The sequence below is a fragment of the Antedon bifida genome, chromosome 10, assembly GCF_963402885.1.
Source record: "Antedon bifida chromosome 10, ecAntBifi1.1, whole genome shotgun sequence".
NCBI lineage: Eukaryota > Metazoa > Echinodermata > Crinoidea > Comatulida > Antedonidae > Antedon > Antedon bifida.
The window spans coordinates 7,264,132-7,290,563 of NC_136235.1; the positions used below are offsets into that span (position 1 = coordinate 7,264,132).

A 26,432-nucleotide genomic window follows, 5' to 3' on the forward strand; every position below is an offset into this window, starting at 1 on the left:
AAGACTCCATCACAATGATTGTCTACACGTAGACACGCAGCTATCTTATCACAACCGTTTGTTTTCTATTCATTGTAGGTTTTAAAATAGATCAAAGCAAATTAAACATGTGATATTATATAGGCTACACAAGATTGACAAACAAACGAGTTATAACAAGCACGTATGCCTACATTTATTCTGATAAACTATGAAAGAAATGTTGACATATTTTGGATGATTTATATCATATACAAATATGATGTAAAAAAAAATTAGATATAAAGGTATGTGGTCTTGTGTACAAAAACCACTTACATTCAACTGCTGACGAGGAAAACCTTCGATTTCATCATTCTCACTGCCAGTCCAGTAGATTATTGCATTTCATTAAAATCTTTTAGCACCATCACTGTAAGTACTTATTTCGTCAACATAATAAACCTTCCATAAAGTTGTGTGAAAACTGATTTTATATATTGTTATAAATAAAAATTTAATTAACTTTAATTAACTGTTAAAAGGATTATTTTAATGTTTTGTTGATTTTGATAATGCTGTCATTAGGCATATATTTGTTTAGAACGTTTTGTACCTTATTATTGCAATTTTGTTTTAACCCTTTCTCTGAATAGTTTTACCTTTTTTCATGGAAAACGTAAAAGAATTTGGTCTAAGCGGGGGAAGTGAAATGATAATTTGCATAAATGTTAGAAGTCATTTAGTCATGTTAGTCATTATTGGATGTCCCGTATTGTACCCACGAAATTCTTAAGGAATGTTTATTTTACACTGAGTAATGAAGAAATTAACATAAAGAAAGAAATTTTGAAAAAAATGATTTTAATCGTTTTTTTTAATACACAAATAAACGTTTACAAGTGAAATCTGGTGTCAAAAATCGAAAACAATTTTTGATAATAATTAATTTCAACTACATTATTATAGAAGCTTTACAAATTCTTTCCTCTTTTGGTGTTCTTGTCCACCGTCCTACTAAAGTGTGGTTCCCACTAGCGACACAACGTAAGCAAATGTCCCTCTAAGGCTTGGTTCCCACTAGAACGTAACGCAATGACGTAAACGCAACGCAAGCGTTTTAACCAATGGCAAGCGAAGTTATAGACAGTTAGCAATCACAAGCGAATAAGCCATCGCTTGTGATTGGTCAATTCACTTGCGTTGCGTTACGTCATTGCGTTGCGTCGCTAGTGGGAACCACGCTTAATAATTGTGTTTGCCACCGCCTGCGTGAAATCAAACCTGCGATGTTTGCAGCACTGTTGCGTCGTTGGTTCCCACTTTTGATTACGCAATACATCACTTTGCGTCAATACGTCGCTGCGTCACGTTGCGTTGCGTCCTAGTGGGAACCACGCTTTACATTTCGAGGTAAAGAACACCTAATCTAAACTTGTTATAATTTGTTTCATTTTAAATTCTTTAATATGGTTATAAAATCTTTCTAAAGTCTTGTCTTGTTTAAATCTACCAAAAAAAAAAAATGAAATTTAGAAAATGAACCAACTTGATCAAAAAGAATATTGTCTTTCAATATCTTCTTAAACGTTTAAACTTATTTATAAAACATACAGTAATACCACAAGCTGAGTGTATCCACAGCGGAACCTCTGTACCAAGGAAAGGGGTTTTAAAAATACAATAGCTTTGGTCCTGGCCATACGTACTGATTTTACTTAGGAAGAAAAGGTATTGAGTTATTATAAAACTAAATGTCAGACAAATTAGCGAATAGTGTGAATAAAACGTTCTTCGGTTGATAGCGAAAAAACAGAAATATGGGAATCTAATGTCGTATGTACGAGTTTTATACTCATATTTATATTTAAATTATCCAAAATATGATAATCAATAGTTATTTAAAGTGGAATAGAAGTGGAACTAAACTTTTATTAGGCATACTGTTGACACTTCGTGTTTGTTGGTGCCATTATGTTAAAATATGTAGTTATCGGTGTTATTGCCTTTTTATTACATAAAACATTTAAATAGTCATGTTTTCCTCTGAGACACAATATACACAAATGTATACGATCACAAAATTATAAATAAATTAGGCCTCTATTATAATTATTATATATAATAGTAAATCTGATAATTCACCAAGACAACAAATTTAGAATATATTAATTGTACTACATGTTATAATTATAACTAATTATTATGATTGATTGAATTAAGTTCAAAAGAAACATAGTTGTTAAAACATCGACGATTCAAGAATAATAATTAAAATAACACTTGTTGTCATTATTTCAGGAAATGGTCGAGAAAGCTGAAAAAGTAAGTTCTATTGTAAATATATTGCTTTAATGTCTGTAATAATAAGTACTGTGATATTATGGCTACGATTAGAATTACTACTAACTGTAAAGTTTTACCGCACACCACGCTGCATTGGTTATGTTTATTCATGCTATACCGTAACGAGCGAGATACATATGAATTTACGTCAGATTGGCAGACAGGCTAGATTCGGATTTTTTACACCTAATGTTGCGGCGTATTTATTTCGTTCGACTTTCACATCTATATATTTTATTTACCGTTATAATCATCTTTTTTAACAATTAGATAATCATCTATGAGCTCGAAGACTTCAAGGGTGAGTCACGTGAATGCACTGAGAATGAACTGAATTTGGAAAATATTGGTTTCAGGATATCTTCAATCAAGGTCCAAGGCAGTGTGTAAGAAATTTATCTTTTTTCCCTGGGTGTGTGGAGATGTGCAATTACATATCCAGGATTCAAGTAAATTTAATTGTACAGACAATTTACAAAAAAATCCCAACATTCATGATGACAGAGCATAAAATAGCCTAGGATGGCAGGAATCGTGAAAGATTGATGTCTAAGCCGTGCCAATTACTAACTTTAAAGATGCAGGCCTACTGTGTATAATCCTTAAAAAATTAACTTAACTTGTATGATTATTATTTTTTTTTTATTATTAATTTTTATGCGATCCGCGCACAACACGGGTTTCTTAGCTTGGCGGTTTAAGGGGGTTTGATAATATTCCTACGTGAAAAGTGAATCGTAGACTACTTTAAAGCTATTGTTCCCCGCTAGAAACAAATCCTGTCGCAACGCAAGATAACGACGCTGTATGATATATATAACAATCAACCATCAACCACTAATTTAACAACAGTTTAACCACTAACATAACAAACTTCATTAACCACTAACGTAACAAAATGTAACCACTAACGTAACAAACTTCATTAACCACTAACGTAACAAAATGTAACCACTAACGTAACAAAATGTAACCACTAACGTAACAAAATGTAACCACTAAGTAACAAACTTCATTAACCACTAACGTAACAAAATGTAACCACTAACGTAACAAACTTCATTAACCACTAACGTAACAAAATGTAACCACTAACGTAACAAAATGTAACCACTAACGTAACAAAATGTAACCACTAACGTAACAAAATGTAACCACTAACGTAACAAAATGTAACCACCTAACAGTAGAAAATGTTAGATATTAGATACTTTTTTTGTGGACAATTCTTGTTGTTGGAAATCTTTGACTTGATGATCTTCAGTTTTAATCATGTGTGTGTTTCGTCAATTCTCTATTTTTGTTTTCTTCTGTTGACAAATGGCACTAAATTTAAATGTTCAACTTAAATCGTTTCTCAACTTGTGTCTGACTGTCGGTCTGTCTATCCCTCAATCCCTTTCCTTATCGTTAGACATAAAGTTGAATGCCTTGCGGCAGGATTGTTTTTATATTACACATGAAACAAAGGCGAAGTGCCGGTATAACTTAAGGGGATTAGTTGTTTGGATGCAATCAACAAACGTTACGCCGGCCGAGAACTGTGCAAAAAGTATCGCAAGCTCACTCTGACACATACAGGTTTGTGTGCGTGTGTTGAGCCGTGAAATGTGCAAAAAGTCACATTTGTGCTAACAACCACATTTGTGCAAACAACCACTGTGCAAACATGTTACCCTCAAATGTGACACAGACAACCACATTTGTGCAAACATTGCACCCTCAAATGTTTTGTTAGAAAAACCCGTGACTATTTATTTTTAATAAACGATTTTCATTTGCACATTTAACGTCAAAACTGATCGTTTTTACATTTAACGGCGTGATGTTTGCACATTAGTGGATTATACATTTTTACAGATTGTCACAATTGAGGGTGCCATGTTTGCAGAAATGTGGTTGTTTACACATTCGAAGGCAACATGTTTGCACAAATGTGGTTGTTTGCACAAATGTGACTTTCTGCACATTTCACGGCTCAACAGGGTATCATGTCATTATTGTTGGATGCATGGATTGACCTTCAGTGCAGGTTACGGATGGTTTATTGTATTAAATGTCTTGAAAAAAAAATTAAATCATCAATCATAAATAAATTTGGTCCAAAATGTAAACTTTATTTTTACTACTTTCTAGTTTGTTAACAGAAAGAATTAGCCCAAGCATGAGTTTTAAAACATTTTCAATTATACTGCAATAGGGAAAACACCCTGATTTATACAAAACATTTTCGAATCTTTTCATTGTCTAAATTGTGATTTTTTTAGGCTTAAGTCTGTAAACTACAGTACTAAATTTGAAGTAAATCGACCATAGTGTTCTGAGGTAATGCACTGCACTGCATTTTGAAGATCAATCCATGCATTCGCCCATTTTGACCGTTTATTTATTTTATTTTTAACGGTAGTTTGACCACAATACGCACATTTGAAGCTTTGAAGTGAGTACATTGAAAATAAAAGTCACTCGCATTTAAGTATGGCCTTCATTGAATTATCAGACTTACTAAAGAAAAAAACATTACCCATTGATATAGTTGTAAAACACTGACAAAAAAAGTTATTACAAAGTGTGACAGACGGTTATTACAAAGTGCGACAGTTACAAAGTGCGACAACTTTTATTACAAATTGCGACGCAACAAACGTTGGGCCTGATAAGAGCTGGGATGGGAGACCATCTGGGAATATCGGGTGCTGTATATGGAGCTGGGGTCCTGTTAGGCATTTGAAATCAGCATTGTTGACTCTTATGGCAGCCCCTACATCTAGTATCTGCCTCAGACGTATTGGCCCATGCCTTTCCTCTGGTCAAAGTGGGCACTGAACGAGAGAAGCCCTTAATCAATGTTAGGATTAATCAAGGTGCTTTAAACAGTCCTGGCTTTGTTTATATAAAACTTGGCGGTAATTATCGCTGTTGGTTTCGATTGAATAAAATAAAATAAAATAAATAAAACTTGATTCACCTGCTAATAGTTATAGCATGGTATACCGTATTAAACCACTTGTTTCCCTTTATTTTCAGGAACCCTTGAGCAAAAGTCAAAAGATTATACTCTATAGAGACTATACATTTAAGGGACCATCTCACACATTCGAGTCCCTGATTAATAGTCAGAATATGGATTTAATGACACAGTATCATCTCTAAAAGTCATAAGTGGAACGTAAGTAGGCATATATGTTTGATAAATTAAACAACATACAAGACGAGGCCTTATTCAATGTTTCTTAACACACTTCAAACACGCCAACTGTGTATTTTGATACTCATATTACTTCACTTTCCTTAATTAATCTTCTTAATTACAGATGGGTAGTGTATGAACATAGCCAGTTTAATGGTCGACAGTACATCGTTACTGAAGGTTCATACAAAGACGGATGCGGCCCTAACGATATAACAAGTTCACTACGACCAGTGTTGGAGGTAAGCATTACTGATTCTGATGCTGGTGATTCGACTTAATATTGGTAAAAGGGTAAATATTTTGAAACACATGGCGTTTCATACGTATAGGCACTAATTACTTCCATCGAGTTCTGTCAAGTGCCTTATATTTAACACGTTAATTAAATAAATTGAAATATGAAAACTGATGAAGGGCCAGTGTTGCCCGAAAGCTCTGCTAACTTTTCTGGCTGTTTTTACTTTATCGTTTTGATTTAGCTTTTCGCTTTTTCTTATATCTCCATTGAGATCCAGCCACGGATACCCACAGCATTGTATTTTTTTCAGTAATTTGATTTATATTTGATAACTAGCTTCTATTTATTTCAAAATTCATATATTTGTCATAATTGTCAGTATTGCCTACAGCAAAATATGTTTTTCATTTTTATCCGGAATTCCCTACAGAGATCATCAGCATGGAGTTTGACATACCTGTTGCTTTACTACAATCGACCCCTGAAAGCCTGTTTAACCAAGTTGTAAACAACAAGTCAATCAGCCCCAGTGTCCAGACACCTACACATGCGAACGATCTCCTTCGGTATCCAAACCTAAAACTTACGAGTGGCATTAGGACAACATCCTTTCACAAAGTGTAGGCCCCTATTATCTACGTACTCGACATGTGTGCCGATTATCGCTAATGGTGAAATCACAATGAGCGTTGAAAACACGTTCTCTGTTGGCGAAAATAAAGGTTTGGAAAATACCAAGTCTGAAGAATTTAAAGTTACTTTGCCGTCGAATGTTGCTCCTTACACCAAATTAAACGTCCAGGTGGTCATCCAGAATGGAAAAATGTATGTACCATTCAAGGCTGTGCTGAAGAAATGAAACAAAACACGGGAAGAGCGTGGCACATACTATCAGACGCAGTCGTATAATATGGCGGTGGAGCATAACGAAGAGCCAATCCCGCACTAATCTCCTGGAAAGTGAATTACAATTGCTAGGCCTCATAACCACTATTGCTTGTATTGTAGTGCTTGTATGAAGTATCCTGAATTATGTCTTTAATTCTAACACTATTCTGCTTAACAATGAATAAGAAAGATAATCAGTAGCAAACTATTATAATGAAGTTCTGGGTATGCAAAAAAAAATACTATTGCTAATAAAGTTTGCTTGCTTGCTTTGTTTGCGGTAAACTAAATCAAATAAAGTAAAGTTGCGATGTGTATTACAAAACAATTGACACGTTTAAACATGCTCAACTTTACTTCATTTCTTTTTGAAAATGCTTCGTGAATCCATGAAGGAACAGCGTTGTACTGCGAACCTTACTTAACATAATTTAGTTTCTTTTCTGCCCATTAATTCTGTTGATTTACAGAAACTCACCTCTTGATACTAATGCTTGCTTTTTTAAAATATACTATAATATAAAAACGAAACACAATTAAATAAAAATTGATTTAATATTTTCGGACAGTTTCGAATATGGTGTAATAGAAGTAGGCCTATATTTTCGCATATTTAATATTACGCTGCATAGGTCTACGATGTGTTACTCTCCGTGTCTGAAACCAACCTTAGATTAGACTATACTTCTTAAAAATTAACCATATATTAACCAAATCAAGAAAACACAAGCAAGAACGGGATTAAATAATGAAAAAAAAATGAAATATGTCCAAGATGTGTTGAAATATAGCTAGATATAAAATATCATCAATTTATGTCAAGCAATAAACAAAAACGAACACACACTTCTGTCGCAATGCTAAAATCTAATTCTAAATTCAATTATCTTTACAAGCGTTTAAAAATATGTTCTATTAGTTTAGAGAGAACAACTTCTAAATATATTCAAGATATGTAGAAACGGTTTTGTTCTTTTGCATAAAATATCTGCTTACGTATAATCAATATATTTCCTTAATCACAAGATTTAACGTAGTTTTCAGCAAGTCAACTTATTATCAGGACTACAGCTTACCATACGCGATTGTTTAAATACCTTAATAAACGAAAACTACATTATGTTTTAACCAAATTCCAAAGAGAATGTAAATAATTATGAGCAAAACGAAATCTGATCAGTTACAATTATTAAATTAAGGTGGAATGAGTCTGCATGTAAGCCTACTAAATCCACTGTTGGTGATTGGTCTGGCCTGGTGGCGGCTGAATAGGGTTTCCTCCGCCAACAGCAGTAGTCGAAGACGCTCCTCTGCTAGCATCCTTACGTGCAGGAGCTCTTTCCCTTCTTTGATCTATATCCTTACCCGTACATATGCATTCTATTAAGAACACTACTCCTGCTGCAATACATCCGATTATCAAGAGAATATAAACTCCCATAAGATCAACACTAGTAAGAGAGTAAATACCTTGTTTCTCCCACGTTGTCAAATTACCACACTTACTATCCCACTGCCACCACTGACGTTCGAGATGCTCCAGTGAACGCGTGTCGCGCAGGGTTTCAATAGCAAACGACAGTTGGTCACGAAGAGGCGAGTCTTTCTGAACCGCTAGGCCGTAACTGTTCCTTGAAATAAACCCACCTGTAACGTATAAATCACAAGGTTCGGCCTGGTCGGCTTGATACCTTAGAATGCCAGTTTCGTCAATGAACGCAAAGTCTCCATTTGATTCGCGAACCTTTTTAACACCTTCACTAACGTTGGCCACGGTTGGCTTCGGAATAGTGTTTTCAACAGTGCTGTACATTTGTTGAAAATCAGGGTTTGATGAGTTCTTCAAGAAGTAATACACAGAACCTTCGTCAACGACGCCATATTTAATTTCATATTGATCTAGTAGATCTTCTGCAGAACGAATCGTTGCAAGACGCTTAGACGCTGTCAGCCAAAACGTCAGGTTTGTCAAATACAAGAACACCATAATGACCACAAACACCCACCAGAATCCTGCTATGACTCTGCCAGCTGTTGATCTTGGTGACGCATCGTAACTTTGGAACACAAGCGTAGAAGCAGAGAACCAGAGAGAATTTTTGAAACTGAAGTTGTCAATGTTCTCGCCGAAGGTTTCGTGTCGTTCCACTGATGCCTTCCATTCATATGGATTAAACGAATTGATGAGCCATAAAAGAGCGCTTACCATCAAGAAACATATGGCATTCAAGAACCAGACTTCAATTCCAAAAGGATACATAAACGCAAAGGGGTCATCCAGCACATGGTTCGGGTGTTTGATGAGAATCTGAAGACCGCTATGCATGAATGGATAACTGAAGTCTACGGCCGCATCACGTTCTGACGTTATTGAAACCGGCCCAGCTGCAATATCAGCCTTCTGCAAGAACAACCAAATATAAATATATATAACAATAAATACGATTGCAAAAGAAGGTACCTCACTAGAAGTAAATTTGTGGAGGGGTCATGTAGGCCTAAATAAAACCACATTTACAAAAATAGTAAATCTTCCACCGTGACTTTCCGTAATGTACTTAATTTATTAGTAGTAAACATAACGCCACGACATTTAGGCCTACAAACGAGGCAGCTCTTTTTACAAACAATGTTGTATTATTATTATTGTATAATTCACAGTTTCGCAAACAGTTTTGACTATGTTATGTTAAGCTATGACAAAACTAATTAAATATTTAGTAGGCCGAATGAAACAAGTAAATGGGAATCACTGGGAATGATGCTATCAATGTCTGACTTACTCTACGAACAAGCTCTCCAATCAGTCCGTCCCATTCATTGCTGTACTCATCTCTTCGTCCGTATTTTCCATCTGCAACCAACTCAACCTCGTACTCAAAATTGATACCCTTTACGACACGGGCAATCTCCTCCAGCAGATCCATGATGTAGCCTCTAAATCGGGCATTTCCACGATAACGATCAACTTTATCTCTGTACATCAAGAACGGAGCTTGCTGAAAAATAGACAATATTAATAAGTCATTGTCAATGTTATTAAACATAACAAGAATAACTAGTTGACTAGAGTCTGTTCTAGAGACAATTTTAGTTCCTGAGTATTTGATGCTGCAAAATACGCTATGTATCTATACTGAAAATCTCAATAAGTTTTCTTCGGCATCACAATTACTAGAGTACCTGTTACTGTATCACCATCATAAATGTTAAATTCTATTAACACAAAACAATCTATGGATATGCAGTATGTAGGAAATTGAACAAGCCAACAACAACAATATCGCGACTTGTCTGAGATCCCACTGCAAGATTCTTGTGATAGACAGAGTAATTATTATTAGACTTACAAGAATTGAAACCACTTTAAGACGTCTCTCTAGCCCAAGTACGTACTTGGTTACGTTTAAACGTCCCTCATTGCGCCACTCGATGTTGTATCGGCTTTCCCAATGTTGTGGATTTTGCGACCACTCACCACGCTAAAAAAAGTGAAACAGAGAAACATTATCCTTAAAATATCGGTTCAAACAAAATTACATTTAAAACACGGTAATTAGAAGTACAACTATTTTTTAAACTAGTGTATGGCTTAAGATTGGTTCACATTGGAGACAAAACGCAAGGACGCAATGCAAGCGTGTTGACCAATGTAAAGCGAATTTGAATAATCCAAAGCTTATGATTGGTCAACTCGCTTACGTTGCCTTTACATCCTTGCGTTTCATCTCCAGTGGCAATAATAATAATAATATGATTTATACAGCGCACATATCCACTAAAGTGCTCAAGGCGCTTGTGAAAACCATGAAACATATTCCCCCTAAATACTATTGATAAATTTGACAAAAACTGAATAAAAAACAAAACCAAATCGAACCCACATCACTGCTTCCGTTTACCAGCAATTTAAGGTGCATAGACCAGCCAGTACATAACTCACAGGTGTTCTCAGTGATGTGGGTATCTAGCTAAACAAATCACATCTTTAGTACGATACATTGATAATGTATTATGTACAAAACACTTTCGTTTCTACAGTCCGCATACATATTTTGTCGTAATACATTACTGACTTACAACTGTGTCAAAGGTTTCGCCCTGTCCGCTGTATATCATTATTGTGTAATTCACACGATCTCCATTTGGGTTGAACGCTACGTTACCAGTGAGTCCCTCAAAATTGTACTGAAAAAAAAGTTATTATGCTTTACAGTTCATTTACTTCAATATGCAAAAGCAGGAACTGAAACTGCTGTCCTTGCACTATTTTGTGGTATTATAATTGTAAACCAAAAAGTCAGTACCCAAACAATAAAAAACGAATAATACCGTAGGCCTACGTTTATTTACGGAAAAAATGCCTACATATTTCATTTGGTTAAAATCATAATATTTTACAACAAGGTACATCTACAATAATTACTTACATAAGTCAAGTCGTCATTCCAAAGAGCACGGGTTGGAGTATCACTGTTGATTGGACAGGAATTCATCATAGTATCACCTGGTAATATATTGATGTCTTCAATGCGACCCTCTTCACGCACGCGTTCTCTGTATCTGCGCATTCCGTGCGCAATTGTAAGCACTGCGTCAAAGCTAAGACGCTCACGTAAAGGCCAATCTATCAGCCGGCGATCGGGAGAGCTCGGATAAGAGTACTGCCACTGTGTCGTATAGTTCATTTTGAATCTTGTCATGTACGCACGGTTTTCTTCTAATTCTTCCATAAAACTACGATCTAAATAGACGTCCTAAAATAAAACAAGAGATGGATGTATTTTCAAGTAAAAAGAAGAAAAATGGTAATCAGATAATCATTATCGACAATTAATATACGTAGTCCTACATTTACAGTACATTACTTACCAGATTTCCCACAATCCAATGGTGTTGGTCACTAACTACGCCTTTGTCAAGCCCCTACGAATATGAAAGTAATAATATGTAGGCATAATACGTTAACGCACTGATTCTAACCCTTAATACCATTTAAATGTTGATTGGTTCATTGGTCATCTTCCTTTTTTATGGAAAATGTCTATGCCTTTATAAATGTTACCGTTATGTAATATACAAACCCGATAACTGGCATAATAATAATAATACTAATAATAATAATAATAATAATGTTATTATTGTATTAACCATTGAAACAAAATAACTTCTGCATTTTGTCTTTTAAAGTAAGCGAGAATAACGGTAGTGTTCAAGCAGTTGCAGGTTGTATTCACACACATATTTATTCAGTAGACGTCCACTTTAGCATTTATATAAAAATTGTGTACTACACACATTAAAGGACACCATGCAACAACAACATCAACCGGGTTTATTGTGATTATTGTTTAAATAATAGTCATTACCGTACCATTTCCATTATTCTCCGGGTAGTCTTTTCTGTCGACGTATACAGAAATATGTTCCGAATTTCCTCAATCTTGATGAATTCTACGATACGATCGAAGTTATTATCGTACTTTCGCAGAGTTATGTTCCACTTATAAATGTTTCCAGCACTTATGACATCCTCCAGATTAGCGTAAACTGTGAAAAGGTATTGTAAGTTTGGTAGTTACAAAATGTCGTTTTGAACTGTAGAATTCAGCTCAGTTAACTATTCTAATAACTCTGAAAGAAATCAAATATTGGAAGAGCTCGCAAACCATACTGGTATTTTTTTGCTGATTTTAAGTGTTGTACTTAAGGCCAGTTCCGAGTGTATTTAATTTATGCCTAATATAAAGTAGATCTCTTAAATCTATCTAACTTACTTTGGTCTGTATCATAAATAATCATGAAATTTCTCCAGTTGAAATAGATGAGCATATCGAGAAAGAATTCGCTCATGTCCTCTGGGGATGGATGCATCTTGAAAGCCACTGAACCAGACTTCAAACTACCCGGATCTAGACTAAACACTGGACTTGTCGCATGGCTAGCCATAGCTGCAACATCACCACACATGGGACAAATATCTTCTGGCAGGATCAGTGACGACACTCGCTGTGTTTGCACCATGGTATTGCAAACTGTTGATAAATGTAATTTCAATATTTATAAGAAATTATAGAAGAAAGATAAGGATGAAAAATGAAGAGGGTAAAAGGAGGAAAAGAAAGAAGATGAATAGCATTAGAAAGAAAAGAGGAAGAGGGAAAAAAGAATGGTATTGTTATGAAAAGCAAGGGAGATTTTAAAAAATAAGGGAAAAGGTAAGGGTATTAGGACGAACAGAGGAAGATGATGAAATAAAGAAGAGTGTGAAATGAGAAAAAGAGACAGGGATGAAATGAGAAAAAAAGAAAGGAATAAAAAGAGCAAGGAAAACAGAAAGTGGAGGAGAATTAGGATGAACAATGAAGAGGATGAATTGGAAGAAGAAAAAGAGAGGAACAAAGAAGAGAAAGAGGGGAATATAGAAAGAAAATGGAAAATTGGGATAAATAAAAAAAGAATGAGGACAATTGAAGAATGGTGAATATGGAGTGCGACTGACACGTATAAATAATGCACATTAATGACGAATACAAAGAATTAAAGTATCATGACAAATAAATGATTGTAGTGATAATAAATAGGATGATGTCATACCTGCTTGTAATGCTGGATAAACATAGTTGGCATATAAAACATGGTCGATGAGTAACATTTGATGCTGGCCAGAAAGGAATGTAGAATTCCTGTTGACAATGTTTACCGCGTCCTTTAGTATATTCTTGTACAAGTCATTGTCATCCGTTTCGTGTCCTAATATTACACCTGTAAATAAGCAAATTATTTAAATTATTCTTTTCAGTTATTTCATGCCTTCCGTGGAATAATACACGAATATTGTAGCTATTATTACTGCATTTATTTGTGAAGGTACAAGTAGTTTTATTCTGGTGGAAAATGTATTAGCGCCCTCTCTTGAAGTCAGTAGTTTGTTGTTTGTTTACTTCAGCCATTGTTGACTGAACTCCAGCGTAGCATAGTTGTAACATGATCAATGATTTCCATAAGGCTCAAATATTATTGTCAACATTTCCAGAAATAGTAAACACTGTAGAATAGCCTAGTCGTGTTATTTTGATAAATGCTTTGTTGTTTTATTGTTTTTAAATATTAAAGAGGATAATTGGCACCTCCTTGATTGTTTGTATTTTATCGACAGTAAAATCTAAGGGAACTTGTAACCAAACCAAAAACAAAAAGCGAATATATAAACAGCATTTCAACACATTTGTTCCTTGTCCAACTTTAACAAATAAAGATTGGAATTTTAGGGAAAAAATCATATAGGCCTATGTACTGTACATAGGCCTATAGCAAATACATTTGTTTTAAATCGAATTAAAACTGCACTCAAATAAAACATTTCATTGAATAGTAATGGAACTGATGAATAATAAAATAAGAACAATATTTGGCTAATAAATAAATAATGTTTAACTTTAAATTGGACCATTTGACAAATTTTGTCATCAGAATAAAATCTAAACGATAATACCGTAAAGGGATTTGCATAAATCGAGGTGGAAACTGTAAACAAAACGTATAACAAAAAGTCTCCCTGTAATGGTACAATAATAAAACTGAAACTAATTAAACATAATAAGTCATAATGTGTACAGATTAGTCAAACTCAGTTTATTTATTAATTTGTCCTGAAATATTGTGCAAAAAGACAATACCATCACACCAATGAGAGAATCTAATACAAATGTCGCATACACTCAGAGAAAAGGGGATGTGGGAGCTTAGTTAAAAAATATATATACAATAATAATCGATATTATTGTATACAGAATCACTATAGAATGTGGATAGTAGGCAAATTCCATACTTTACTGGGTGGGACTTGCGCCGGATGCGGGGCCCACTTATTTACAGTTTAGTAGTAGCCTATTTGAATATTCAAGAAGTTTTAGAAGTACTGTATTTGAAATATTCCCTATTTCACTATAAAGTGCTGAACTGGCAGCAGTACAGAAAGTATAGCATGTAACGGTGCCTATAATGATTTATTACAAAAACTCTACAAGCATGTCGCATTGATTGTCTTCAGTTGTTTTACAACTTGACTTGATTTATAGGAAAACAAATTGGGGTCAAGTTTTCTCAGCATATCAAGCAAAACATGCTGTACAAAGACGCAGATCAATTGTGTTATGAAGATCATTTCAAATTCATCAAAATTATAGTGATAAAATATAAATTAACTTTAGTACTAAATTTGTATACCATAACATAACAATTTCGTTTATTATTAAATACTGCCTACAAGCAGATAAAGCGTATTTTATTAACAGTATGAGTATTTTTCTTCATATTAAAGAATAAGAGTTCTGAGAATGTCCTAAATAGTTAAGTTTTGGTTAGTCTTTACACCAGATAATAATTATCATCATAAACTCATTTATATTATATCAAACCAATAATTTATAAACATTCTTCAGAGAGAGGTAGTTTGGGGGTTTGGGGTTTACCACCTGTGACCTGGCAACATTCCGATCCGATTGTCTGTGAATGCATTCAAAGAAAGTGTAAGCCAAATTATAACCAACAACTATCATCCGGCAGTTATTTATTTCAGATTATTTGAAATGTTTACTTACCTATATTAACTACATTTTGTTCTGATGTGTGAATGTAGACTTCAACCAATAAGAAAATCCAAACGAATTTCGCTGTTTGAGACAGCTTCATCTTTCTAGCTTTTCCTGTACACCAACTTCCTCAACCGCAATCGGTCTATATCTCTTACTTACTCCCTCTCCTAGATAGTTATATAGTAGGCTTACTATTCTTTTAAATATGCTCCAAACAATTCGGTGTTTGTATATATGCCGTTAAAATGGCGGTTGTGAACGTTTCCAGTGATATTTGGAACAATTTTACATCCTCACACCAGTCGGTATGTACGCGAATACATCGGCTAAATTGCTACGACTGAAGCTTATGAATTATTCATTAATTTACAACGGTCAGGACTGCATCATATTTTACATAGGGGTGTGTATGTTGCACGTATAAAATTGAACTTTACCTCATAAAACTGGCATTTGCGTCATAAATGGCTGTGTACATTGCTTAGAGATTCATTACTAAATTATATTGTAGGCTAAAGCATACGTTGAATATAATCGAAATTATTATCTTTCAATTTAATAATAATAATAACAATAGGCCTATGTTAATTTAATTTTTTCTTTTAATAGGTAGGAATTGAGGCTAAATAAAACAAAACTGTTTCATATCTGGCTTTTTTCTAATAACAGAGTTCTATTTGCTATTCGTTGGCGATGTTATTGATAGCGTTTAAACAAAGACAACCGTACATTTATATCAACATTATATTTCATGTGGGCCTACTGTATATTTCAAGCAGGCCTACTGTAATGAAAATACAGTAGGCCTAAACGTCAACACAGCCAGAAAACTAGTCATTAAATCGAAAATAATGTTGGCTTGACATATCCACAAATATTAATTTGTTATAATTTTTTTTTTTAATTGAAATTTATACAGTACCGTAGTTTGTCGTATATGTTTTTATTCTGCCAAAGTAAACAATTGTTTATTTAGTCTGTTTCTTCGGTTTATGATTTTTCTGCCAATGTAAGCAATTAACACTGCTTTGTTTTATATATTTATTCTACCAGGTAAGCAATGTTCATTATATTGCATTATAATTATTACATGTTATTACAGTATTGCCCCAACCTTTACAAAGATGGTAGTAAAATTAACCCCAATATGATTCTTTCTTCAATAAAAATATTTCCCCATGTTTGATGTAGGCTTACGTTTATGGAAACTATAGCCTATAATTATACATATAAGTTTTGATTTTATCAAGACGAAATTTAGGAATCCTGGAGAAGTATTAAACAGTACGTGTTGCTGATCAAAACCATCGTCATAAAAAGCAAGGCCATGTACATGGCTGCAGTCGCGTGCTCAAGTTAGTGTTTACCGACATAGTGATATGTAGAGTAAAAATACTAGGGAGCCGTGCATATACATCAAGTGGATAATACTTTTAAAATTACAAGAGTGATAGATTATGGATTTTCATTTTGATAAGACAATATTAATTTATATGCTAAGCCTACTGCGTGGTGTTATGATTTTTAAATAAATATATCACAGGGTCTTATACTGTACAAACACCGCCCAGCGTCTCTTTGTATTAAACCTGTTGACTTTCATTCTACAAACGTGTGATTCAACATTACTGATCTCTCTCATCACTCCTTCATTTTATTGTTAATATTTGATTGTAGACACTTCAGTAATGTCTATTTACTCACGCTGATCTAGGCGGTAAATGCATTCGGTGAGCTATTTTTATGAACAGATATTTTCACGATTTTTGCAGCTCAAATTTAAGGTTTAAGCAAACAATTATCAATACAATGCCAATTCTGGAGGCAATCTGAAACACTTAATACTAAGCCAAATGTAAAAAAAAAAAGAATTTAAAGAATCTTCAAATTATTTTAATTTCAAATCAAATTATATATTAAAAAAATCTTTTAAAAGTAAATCCTTCTCACTATTTCACCATTTTGCTTAAATCCAGCTTTATTTTATATATTGTATTAATTTTTAGGATTTTTTTTATTTTAGACTACCCTATTTTATTACTACTATTATTTGTAGACATTTGTTTAACAATGTACAGTATATCCCTTTAATTTTTCACTCCTTTTTTAAAACATTGTAAATATCCGTCTTTGTATTGTGGGTTTTTTTCAGTTTTATTAATCTTCTTGTCTTTTTATCAATGTTTTTTAATCAATTGCTCTAAAAAAACAGCATATGTAAAACAGGTGCAATATCTATACCTGTATGTTTTTTATCCTTTATAAAATAAGTTTTTAAATAAATAAATAAATAATTAAGCCTATACATAAATGGCAGGTCATTATATCAATTCGTAATCAAAACCATTCATTTTAATGATGTATTGTCTCTCTCCTTTTAGGCCTGTTTTCTGCGGTAGGGTTTATGTTGCTGTCTGTCACAACTCATCAGTAGGCCTACACGAAATGAGAAACCCTTTCACAATTAGTAATTACTGAACGACCAAAATTAACTTTGACGAAAGAAACATGCGCTTCAAAAATTCCTTTTATGTTTTTTTTTGGCGTGTCAAAACCTAGCAAACATGGCTTGTTTATATTCTCCCAGACAGAATAATTGTGTTTTAATTCATAATTTTCATTTAATAATGCTGTACATTTATTTTTTATTGTGTGAATTAAAGATGTATTGTCCTCCAAAAACATGAAAAATGAAGATTAATTAAATCAGACTTATAAAATGTTATTTTGTAGTTTTAATAAAGGTAATCCCTTTCGTTAAAAAAAAAAAGTTTTTCATATAAAATCACAAATAAATGGTCAAATTCAACCAAAACCCCATTTTTTGCTTTAAATTACAGTTTTTTCGGGTAAATACATTTTTGTTCGATTCAATTTTTGTTTAAAGTGGATAACTATTATGTGACATTAAAATGGCATATTCAATGAAAAAATATTTAAAAAATTATTTTTCAGGGGGACAGTACATCTTTAATAGCCCTATATATATAAATATGAATCGGCAAAAACTAATTTTATTTTACATCTTTTTTTAACCTTTCTATTTTCTTTTTTATCAGATTTAAATATGATTTCTTTGTGTCAGCTATGGTAACTGCTACTCGACATCCTATGGCAAATGTTTCTCCAACAAGATTAATAATAATGCAAGACTTGTAGGCCTATTAATTCAGCAGTAATATATAGATATAGTTCTGTTTTCCCGTTAAAAAATAGAGCAAATATCAAGATTATATCATGGAATCTTCGAGATTTTAGCGTGTAGTTTGTATAGTAGTGAGCACCACCAAAGGAAACAGACATAATCATATTTATATTACAAAAGTATTTATTAAGAAATACGATTAAAATTTACAACAGCAGACCGTACAAAATTGTAGGTCTGTAATTGTTAAAAATTGACCATTTTAGCTATCTACAACAGTTAGACTGTGTGTAACATATAGAAAACCATTATTTCAACGTCTATTTGAGATACAGTTTTTAAAGATAGGCCTAGGCCTAACCAACATATTGTTGGGCATCTGTTGTATTAGAAGGCCTCTAGTAGATCGCATTATGAACCCAATCTGACGGTTTGTGGGTAAAATGGCGAATCTATAGTTTTTTCAACAATCAAAATTACTAACACACAATAAAGCTATTAATACTAAAATATACATCTAGTGCATAGAAACTATAATCTATAACATGACATTTTATATTTATTTTTATACGTACAAGAGAACCATGGGACATTTAAATTTAAACCTACTATTTAAACAATGTATTTTACACCTTGTAGTACAATCTAGGCATACGAGTTTAAATTATTTTTGTTAAACTCCCAAATTTTACTTTATGAACCCCGAAAGTGATCTCTGTTTAGGGGAGACCTATAGTAGTATTAAACCATGCAATTAGGCACACAACAATGTTATTCATGCATGAGTCACCATTATATATGTCATTAGTTAAACCAGTATGATTTAATAGTAAATTAAAATGAACCAGTCAAGCGGACTAAAAGCTGGAATGTCTGGATACGGATGGTTTATTAGGCGTACGTTTGGCCGTCGTCTGATGATCCATATAAGTAGTACTCATTCTTGTCTGCTGGAAATCTTTCTCTTGAAGTCTGAAACAGTTAAATGGGAAATAACCACGGCACCTGGTAAAATGTAAGCTGCATTTTAAACCACACCCAGAGAAGCAGAATGATGAAAAGGAAAATACACATGATGAAAACATTCAATGATGATGATATGATATCCATTAGATGATGAACAGATGAGTGATAAGCTTTTAGAAGTTCTAGAGAAATAAAGAAAAATGACGGTAGTACAAATATGAATTCAATGAGTTCAATTATGAGAGCTTTTTCGTATTTGAAAAATACGAGGGTTAGCAATTCGTAACTGATCTACATGAGTATCGGTGAAGTCATCGACAAGTTTGCAAGACACATTTCTATCAACGAAAAAAACATTTACATCGATTTCCGAGCAATTTTTAATATTTCGCATGAATTTAACGAACTCTATATTTTCGTAAATGAGGTAGTTAGTAAGAAAGTTAATAAAACTCATTAAGAATAGATATTATTAGAATGAATGGATTGATGAATATTTAATGAACCAACAAATATAATATCAAGCAAAAGAGGTTAAAAGTATTAGTAACAACTAAAATAATATGAAATGCAATATATAAATGAGGTACGGTATATGAAAGCAAAATAAATATAAAACTAACTGTATGTTTGAAAATGAATTAAATAATAATAGCCAGTATGAATTTACTTGATTATAATTTACAGTATTGATAAACCCAAAATTCATATTTTAAAGCCATTTTGCTTGAGGTTTTAAAATCGGTTCAGATTGGGTTACCTTTTTACTTCTTACGTCACTCACCTGTTGACCACGTCTAGTTGGGGATGGTGGCATCAGCATGAATGCCAACAATTCAATAAAATAAACCATTAAAGCACACCCAACACCAATCAACATCAAGTAGTACACGCCTTGTAGATCTACAGCTGTTAACGAATAAAGACCTTGTCTCTCCCATAACGTTTCCCTTTCACAATCAGAGTTATAATCAAACCATCGTTGTTCTAATTTATCCATTGTTCCATCTTCGTAGAGCTTCTCAATAGCGTAGGATAACTGATCGCGAAGTGGTGATCCAGCTTGAACTGCGAAGCCATACATGCTTCTGGTGATAAAGCCATCAGTAATCAGAAGATCACATGGTTTACGATAAGCTTCGTACTTAAGTATTGCAGACTCAGCAAGGAACGCGTAATCTCCGTTGCTCTCCCTCACACGACGGACACCATCACTGACAAAGTCAACTAGTGGATCTGGATATGCTGTAGAAATGTATCCCCAAACTCGTTGGTAATCTGGATCCGTGGAGTTCTTGAAGAAATCGTAAGTCGAACCTTCCTTGACGCAGCCATAATTAACTTGGATCTGTTCAAGAAGATCTTTAGCGGTTCTGATAAAAGCGGCCTTCTTTGATGCCGTCATATACGGACTTAGATTCAACCCGTACAGAAAAACCATAATGAGACAGAAGACCCACCAGAAACCAGTGAGGACACGTCCTGCATGTGATCTCGGTGAAGCATCATAACTTTGCAGGAACATAGTAGACACAGAGAACCACGAAGAATTGCGTAAGTTAAAATTATCAGCATTTTCTTCATAGACGTCACCATTTTCAGCTAGTGCTCTCCATTCTGATGGATTCATTTTATTAACACAATACATCATAAGGGTAAACATCGCCATTGCAAACGCATTGAGGAACCAAACTTCGACACCAAATGGATACATCATGCTGAATGGGTATTCATGTACGAAACTTGGATGTTTGATAAGAACCTGTATCCCACTACGCATAAAAGGAATGGAGAAGTCTACAAAGCTGTCACGATCCTCTGTAATTGTCAATGGTCCTGCTGCGATATCAGCTCTCTATAAAAAAAAAACGGAACATTTTTCAGAAGACTTTCTCACAATTAGGCGCATTATGTTATTACAGTATACACGTGCTGGATAATGCAGCAGTGTAAATGGTTCCTCTTCTTCTTCCGTTTTCCTCTTATGATATTTTATGAATAATTGTGTGTGTAAAGCGCTTAGAAACATTGTATTAGGCACTATTACTACCATTACTATTATTATTAAAAGTACAGTAAGTAAATGTGTACATACCCCTCTAATAATTTCGCCAATCATTCCAGTCCACTCATTACTAAAGAGATTTCTTGAACCATACTTGTTGTCCGATACCAAGTCTACTTCATATTCAAACTTATCAGCAGGAATGACGTTTTGTATTTCTTTCAGAAGATCCATAATATAACCCTCGAAACGCTCATTACCAATTGGGTTTGGGTTTCGATCAGGATTATCGATAATAACGGGTCTGTCGTCATCATCTGTGTCATACTGGGTGAGTCGAAGAAATGGAGGTTGCTATATTTAAATAGAAATACATATTTACATCAGTTCAATAATCAGTAGCAACAAGATAATAATTGTCTTAATAAAGTAATATAGATGTGTGGTAAGTCGATTCTCCACTAGGCGAATTTGTTCGCGCGAATAGAAAGCCTTATACGCATGCGTAGATAGGGATTTGGAAGATGGAAACATGAATACGCATGCGAATAACCTTGAGCTTTCGATTCGCGTCAACAAATTCGCCTAGTGAATAAGCTTTATAGTACCTCGATTGATACGATCTTAAGGATTCTCTCAGATGCCTGTCTGTAGGCATCCACACTCATTCTAGTATTACTTCTCCATTGGCTTTTCCATCGGTCTTCCCAAAATTCTATATTCTGAGCCCATTCACCTCTCTGAGAGTAAATAAAGTAAATACAAAGAGTAAGTGGAATAAGCTACATATATATTTGTCAACTTAGATTGCCTATTGTACGTTCAAACACGACAACAGGTAGTTTTATGAAAAAAGAATAAACAGAAATTCTTACAATTTGTTCGATTGTCTCTCCTTGACCACTGATAACCATAATTGAGTAATTGACCCGATTACCATTTTCACCGAATGCAACGTTTCCAGAAAGACCTTCAAAGTTATAGTACTGGAGATCATTAGATAAAGGACTTTCTGGTGGAGGTGATCTATCTGAGGGGCACTCCCGCATGATAGTATCACCAGGAAGAATAGTGAATTCTGGGAGTCCAGGATCTTGCTGCATTACTCGCTCTCTGTAGCGTCTGACGCCATGACCGATGGCAATAACTGAATCAAATGCTAAGCGCTCTCTGAAAGGCCAATCTCGAAGAGGAACGTTAATGGTCGTTGGCACCGCATAGTTCAACTCTTGGGTATAGTTAAGTGTAAACCGGGTCAGATAGACCTGATTTAAGCTGATTCGTTCCAGAAAAGTACGATCGATGAAGACGCCCTGCCAAAAAGAGATGAAAGCATAATAACTGTGCTTCATTTATTTTCAATATTCTCATACAATTTTTACTTGAATATAGAACATTGGTACTTACAATATTTGCAAGAACCCAATGATAACCGCTACTCATCACACCAAGTTTCATGGCCTATACGATAAATAAAAAAAAAGTCACATTTTATAAATAAAACAGAAAAAACGTTTACGTTGTACAACACTATTATAAGCTTTCTAGTCGTTAATGAAATTAAGCGACCATTATAAAATAGGAATATACCATCATGCAACTATGACATGCGACAGTTACGCAAATACGCGTAATTTGATCAATTTCGAGAGAGATGTTTGGATGATCTATCTATTTGTCATAATTATTGCGTTTGCGTGCGTGCTTGCGTTGCGCCTTAGATAAAGTACGGCGGGACAATGGTGAGAAAGATAGCGACATACTAATCATGTGACAAAACAAGGGCATCCTTACCTGTTGAAGAATGTTGTATGTGGTCGTCTCTGCCTGTGTATACAGAAGAATATTCTTTACACGTCCTTCTCGTAATTGTTCAGCAAGGAACGGAAAGTTGTCGTTTGTTAGTTGACGTGACGTGATGTTCCAATCATACATATTACCGGCACTTATAACTGGTTCCAAATTTCGAAATACTTTAAAGAAATTTTAACAAAACAAAACAAAATTTAAATATTATCACAAATGACTTTTTTTTCTAATTAAACGCAGTAACATTTAAAGTAAAGTTATCTTTCATCACTATCTTGATATACGGTAATAAGACTGAAATACAGCAATGTTTTTAATCCTACTTACTTTCTTCATAATCATAAATGACGATAAAATCACGCCACTTAAAATAGTCCAAAATCTCTATCAGAAACTGGCCAACGTCTTCTGGGGATGGATACATCTTAAACGCCACAGAGCCGGAGTTTAGGGAACCCTGATCGAGGCCAAATATAGGCATTGATGCGTGACTTGCTACACCAGCAACATCTCGACAAGTTTTACAAATATCCTCCGGAACGATCATTGCAGTAAGACGTCTCTCGCGTACCATAGTATTGCAGACTAGAAGGTGAAAAAGAAATGTTTTAACATTTAAATAAAGTATCTGTTTAGGAAAAAGACTGTATTAGCGGTGAAATGGTGATGCCGACGGTGTGGCCTATAATGGCAGGTAAATGATGATTGACCATGTCGCACGATTAAATATGGCGCTTCATAAAGAGCAAATGATAAACAAATACTACTCACTATCTTGAATGGCAGAATACGTATATTCTGTTGTCAGTTTAAGTTCACTAATGGTAGCAAGATGCAAATCCGAGAGATAGCTAACATTCTGATTGATAGATTGAATAGCATCTCTTATAATGTTTTTGTACCGGTCTCCGTCACCAGTTTCTTCTCCAAACATAGCTCCTAAAATTAAAATACAAAAACACTTTTCATAACAAGAGTTGAAATCAATAATACTACCGAAAAAAAATGCGGATTTATTTAAACAAATATACAGTTATTAAGATATCTCTATTTTGTATAAAAATTTTAAAATTATGAATGGAAGTTATAAACAATACTAATAATAATATATTATTTCTACTGTACTACCAAAATAAATTCGTTAGAACAAAATAAATTCGTTAAAATAATAAAGTCAACATTACACGCTTCTGGTACTTTTGATTTTTTTTCAACTATCTAGCAATATTTACAGATTGATAAAAGTTGGTAAGTTAGCTCTTTGAATTCCTACTACAGATTTGTGGGGATTTACGTTGTGAGTATTTCCGGTAGATTAGTAATGGTGTTTCTCACTTGATGGGAATCCTTAAAAGTGTGCTAAGATTTACCAGGTGTGTAGGTCAGATCCTACACTGAATTTTATCTAAATTAATCACTCAATGAGAGAAGATAAAGTACGGAGGCCTACTTAAAGTGAAAGCGATAATCAATTATTTAAACCTATGTCTAAATAAACCGAAAGAATGTACAGTATGTATGAGAATATTAAATGATAATTTAAAACGGAAAATAATATGAATCAAATGGTGTCATATTTCAATTTTCATAAATACCTGTAAATAAATGCAACAAAATGTCGCAATGAAGAAATAATTAATGGTTCATCATTATGAATACTATTTATATCTATTACATTAAAACTTTAAATCTCTGAGACCATTCAGTTTGCATTGGTTTGATTTATAGACTCGTTGTTTTACATAACACAGAATTACATTTTAACATAGACGCTAATAATAAACGGAACTTCTCTGGTAGGCCTATAGCTCACATTTATTTTTAGTAATATTTTTATTTTATCACAATACGTTATTATAAATATTAACCTAAACTATACAAAAATATAAGTTATTTATTTAATAAATATTGTAAGGCTATGCTTCTAGAACTGAATAGTTGCTAACTTCTTTTGAATTGAGTGTAGGAATAAAATAATGTGAGTTCACTGCCGAAAATATGAGATGTTATTAATGTTAGCGAGCTCAGCATCACGCTTCAGGGTACGCCAACTTTTATGAAGAACACAGCGGGAAGACGAAATTTGAATTTGAAACTCTCCACTGACGACTGCTTGTGGGCAAATATTTTAGAATATCACAGTTGGTAGATGTCATATATCGGCTTACAATCTGTTGTGATACCGCCATAACACTCTTTCTAATAATGGTTTGCTAATTTGCATATAATGAATAGTAGAACCGTTGCTTAATGTACATTCCAAAAACCATCCAAGATGGCACCGTCTCAAGATAGCACCAATGGGATAGAACTCAGACTTAGACCCAAATTTATTCTTACATGACATGAAGTTGGACATCATCTATAGGCCTATACATATTTTAATTGTACAATTTAATATTAACCAATATAGTTTGATACAGTTTCGATGTAATATGGTCTAAATTAGTTTTAATGGTGGTTGGACTATAATATATGTTCATAACAAATAACTAAAACTGTCGCCATTAATATTGTGGCTTACCTAGTTTTGAAACTAAAGATAAAGCAAAATAATTAATCAATGAATCTATACTCACCAATGCTTACTTGAGCGGCAAAATTCTGTTCTATGCATAAGACCACAAACAAGGTGCCCAGAAATATCCACTGCCCTGTCATAATTTATCGCCTTTCCCGGCTTTCTACCGACGTTTGTTCCAATTTATGTTACTCCTATAATAAATACCAATACTTTTAGACCCAATCTACAAATAACACAATTTCAGTTAATTAACTGTTTATCCAAACGCCAAAATGCGACTTTTCTGATCTTTCCTTACTATGGCATCAGTTAATAGGCCGACATCATACAAACGGTAAACGAGCCAAGCGATGTTTCGCGATTTGAATATTCATTTTGGTTCTTCAAAACTGGACGATAATACTTTGTCCGTAGGGATGTTCATATCAATGAGTAACTGTAACTTTTTAATTATAATCATCGGATGTTCATATTTTTTGTTAGAGTTTCGTTTGAATAATCAAACAATTGTGTACACATAGTTTGAATCAATTGTTTAGAGTGCTAAGCGTCTGTTTATTCGGCGGGGGATTAAGATGCAGTGTAAACGTGTTTGTTCTTCCAACAAATAAAGTCGTTATGGCCTTAGTACAATTGGTACCAGTATTTTACGATATAAAAAGAGCATTTATTTCGAATATAACATTCCTGAAGATTTACTCATATACTTTCCAAAATAGAGAGGTTTATATAATCAGCATACATATTCAGTACTTACATAATA

The 26,432-nt window shown here is 33.8% G+C and overlaps 2 protein-coding genes across 3 annotated transcripts; both read right to left on the minus strand.

Annotated features, from left to right (window-relative positions):
- Positions 1–7,159: 7,159 nt before the first annotated feature.
- On the minus strand, positions 7,160–15,539 carry LOC144854009 (glutamate receptor 2-like). The gene is made up of 10 exons (XM_078711892.1): positions 15,227–15,539; positions 13,221–13,388; positions 12,401–12,658; positions 11,998–12,173; positions 11,496–11,549; positions 11,054–11,380; positions 10,704–10,811; positions 9,974–10,105; positions 9,407–9,622; positions 7,160–9,024 (listed from the first exon to the last, which is right to left on the minus strand). Exons 1-10 carry the CDS (start codon positions 15,315–15,317, stop codon positions 7,849–7,851), a joined length of 2,706 nt encoding a protein of 901 aa, XP_078568018.1. The 5' UTR covers positions 15,318–15,539; the 3' UTR covers positions 7,160–7,848.
- Positions 15,540–18,530: 2,991 nt separating this feature from the next.
- LOC144854090 (glutamate receptor 3-like) lies at positions 18,531–25,990 on the minus strand. 2 transcript variants are annotated; one of them, XM_078711974.1, is made up of 10 exons: positions 25,725–25,990; positions 23,917–24,084; positions 23,473–23,730; positions 23,131–23,309; positions 22,744–22,797; positions 22,212–22,649; positions 21,945–22,076; positions 21,427–21,690; positions 20,116–21,186; positions 18,531–19,337 (listed from the first exon to the last, which is right to left on the minus strand). In XM_078711974.1, exons 1-10 carry the CDS (start codon positions 25,804–25,806, stop codon positions 19,257–19,259), a joined length of 2,727 nt encoding a protein of 908 aa, XP_078568100.1. In that variant the 5' UTR covers positions 25,807–25,990; the 3' UTR covers positions 18,531–19,256. The 2 variants fall into 2 exon arrangements, with proteins under 2 accessions (XP_078568100.1, XP_078568101.1); XM_078711975.1 differs by having other exon boundaries at positions 18,531–19,513.
- Between the last annotated feature and the right edge of the window lie 442 nt (positions 25,991–26,432).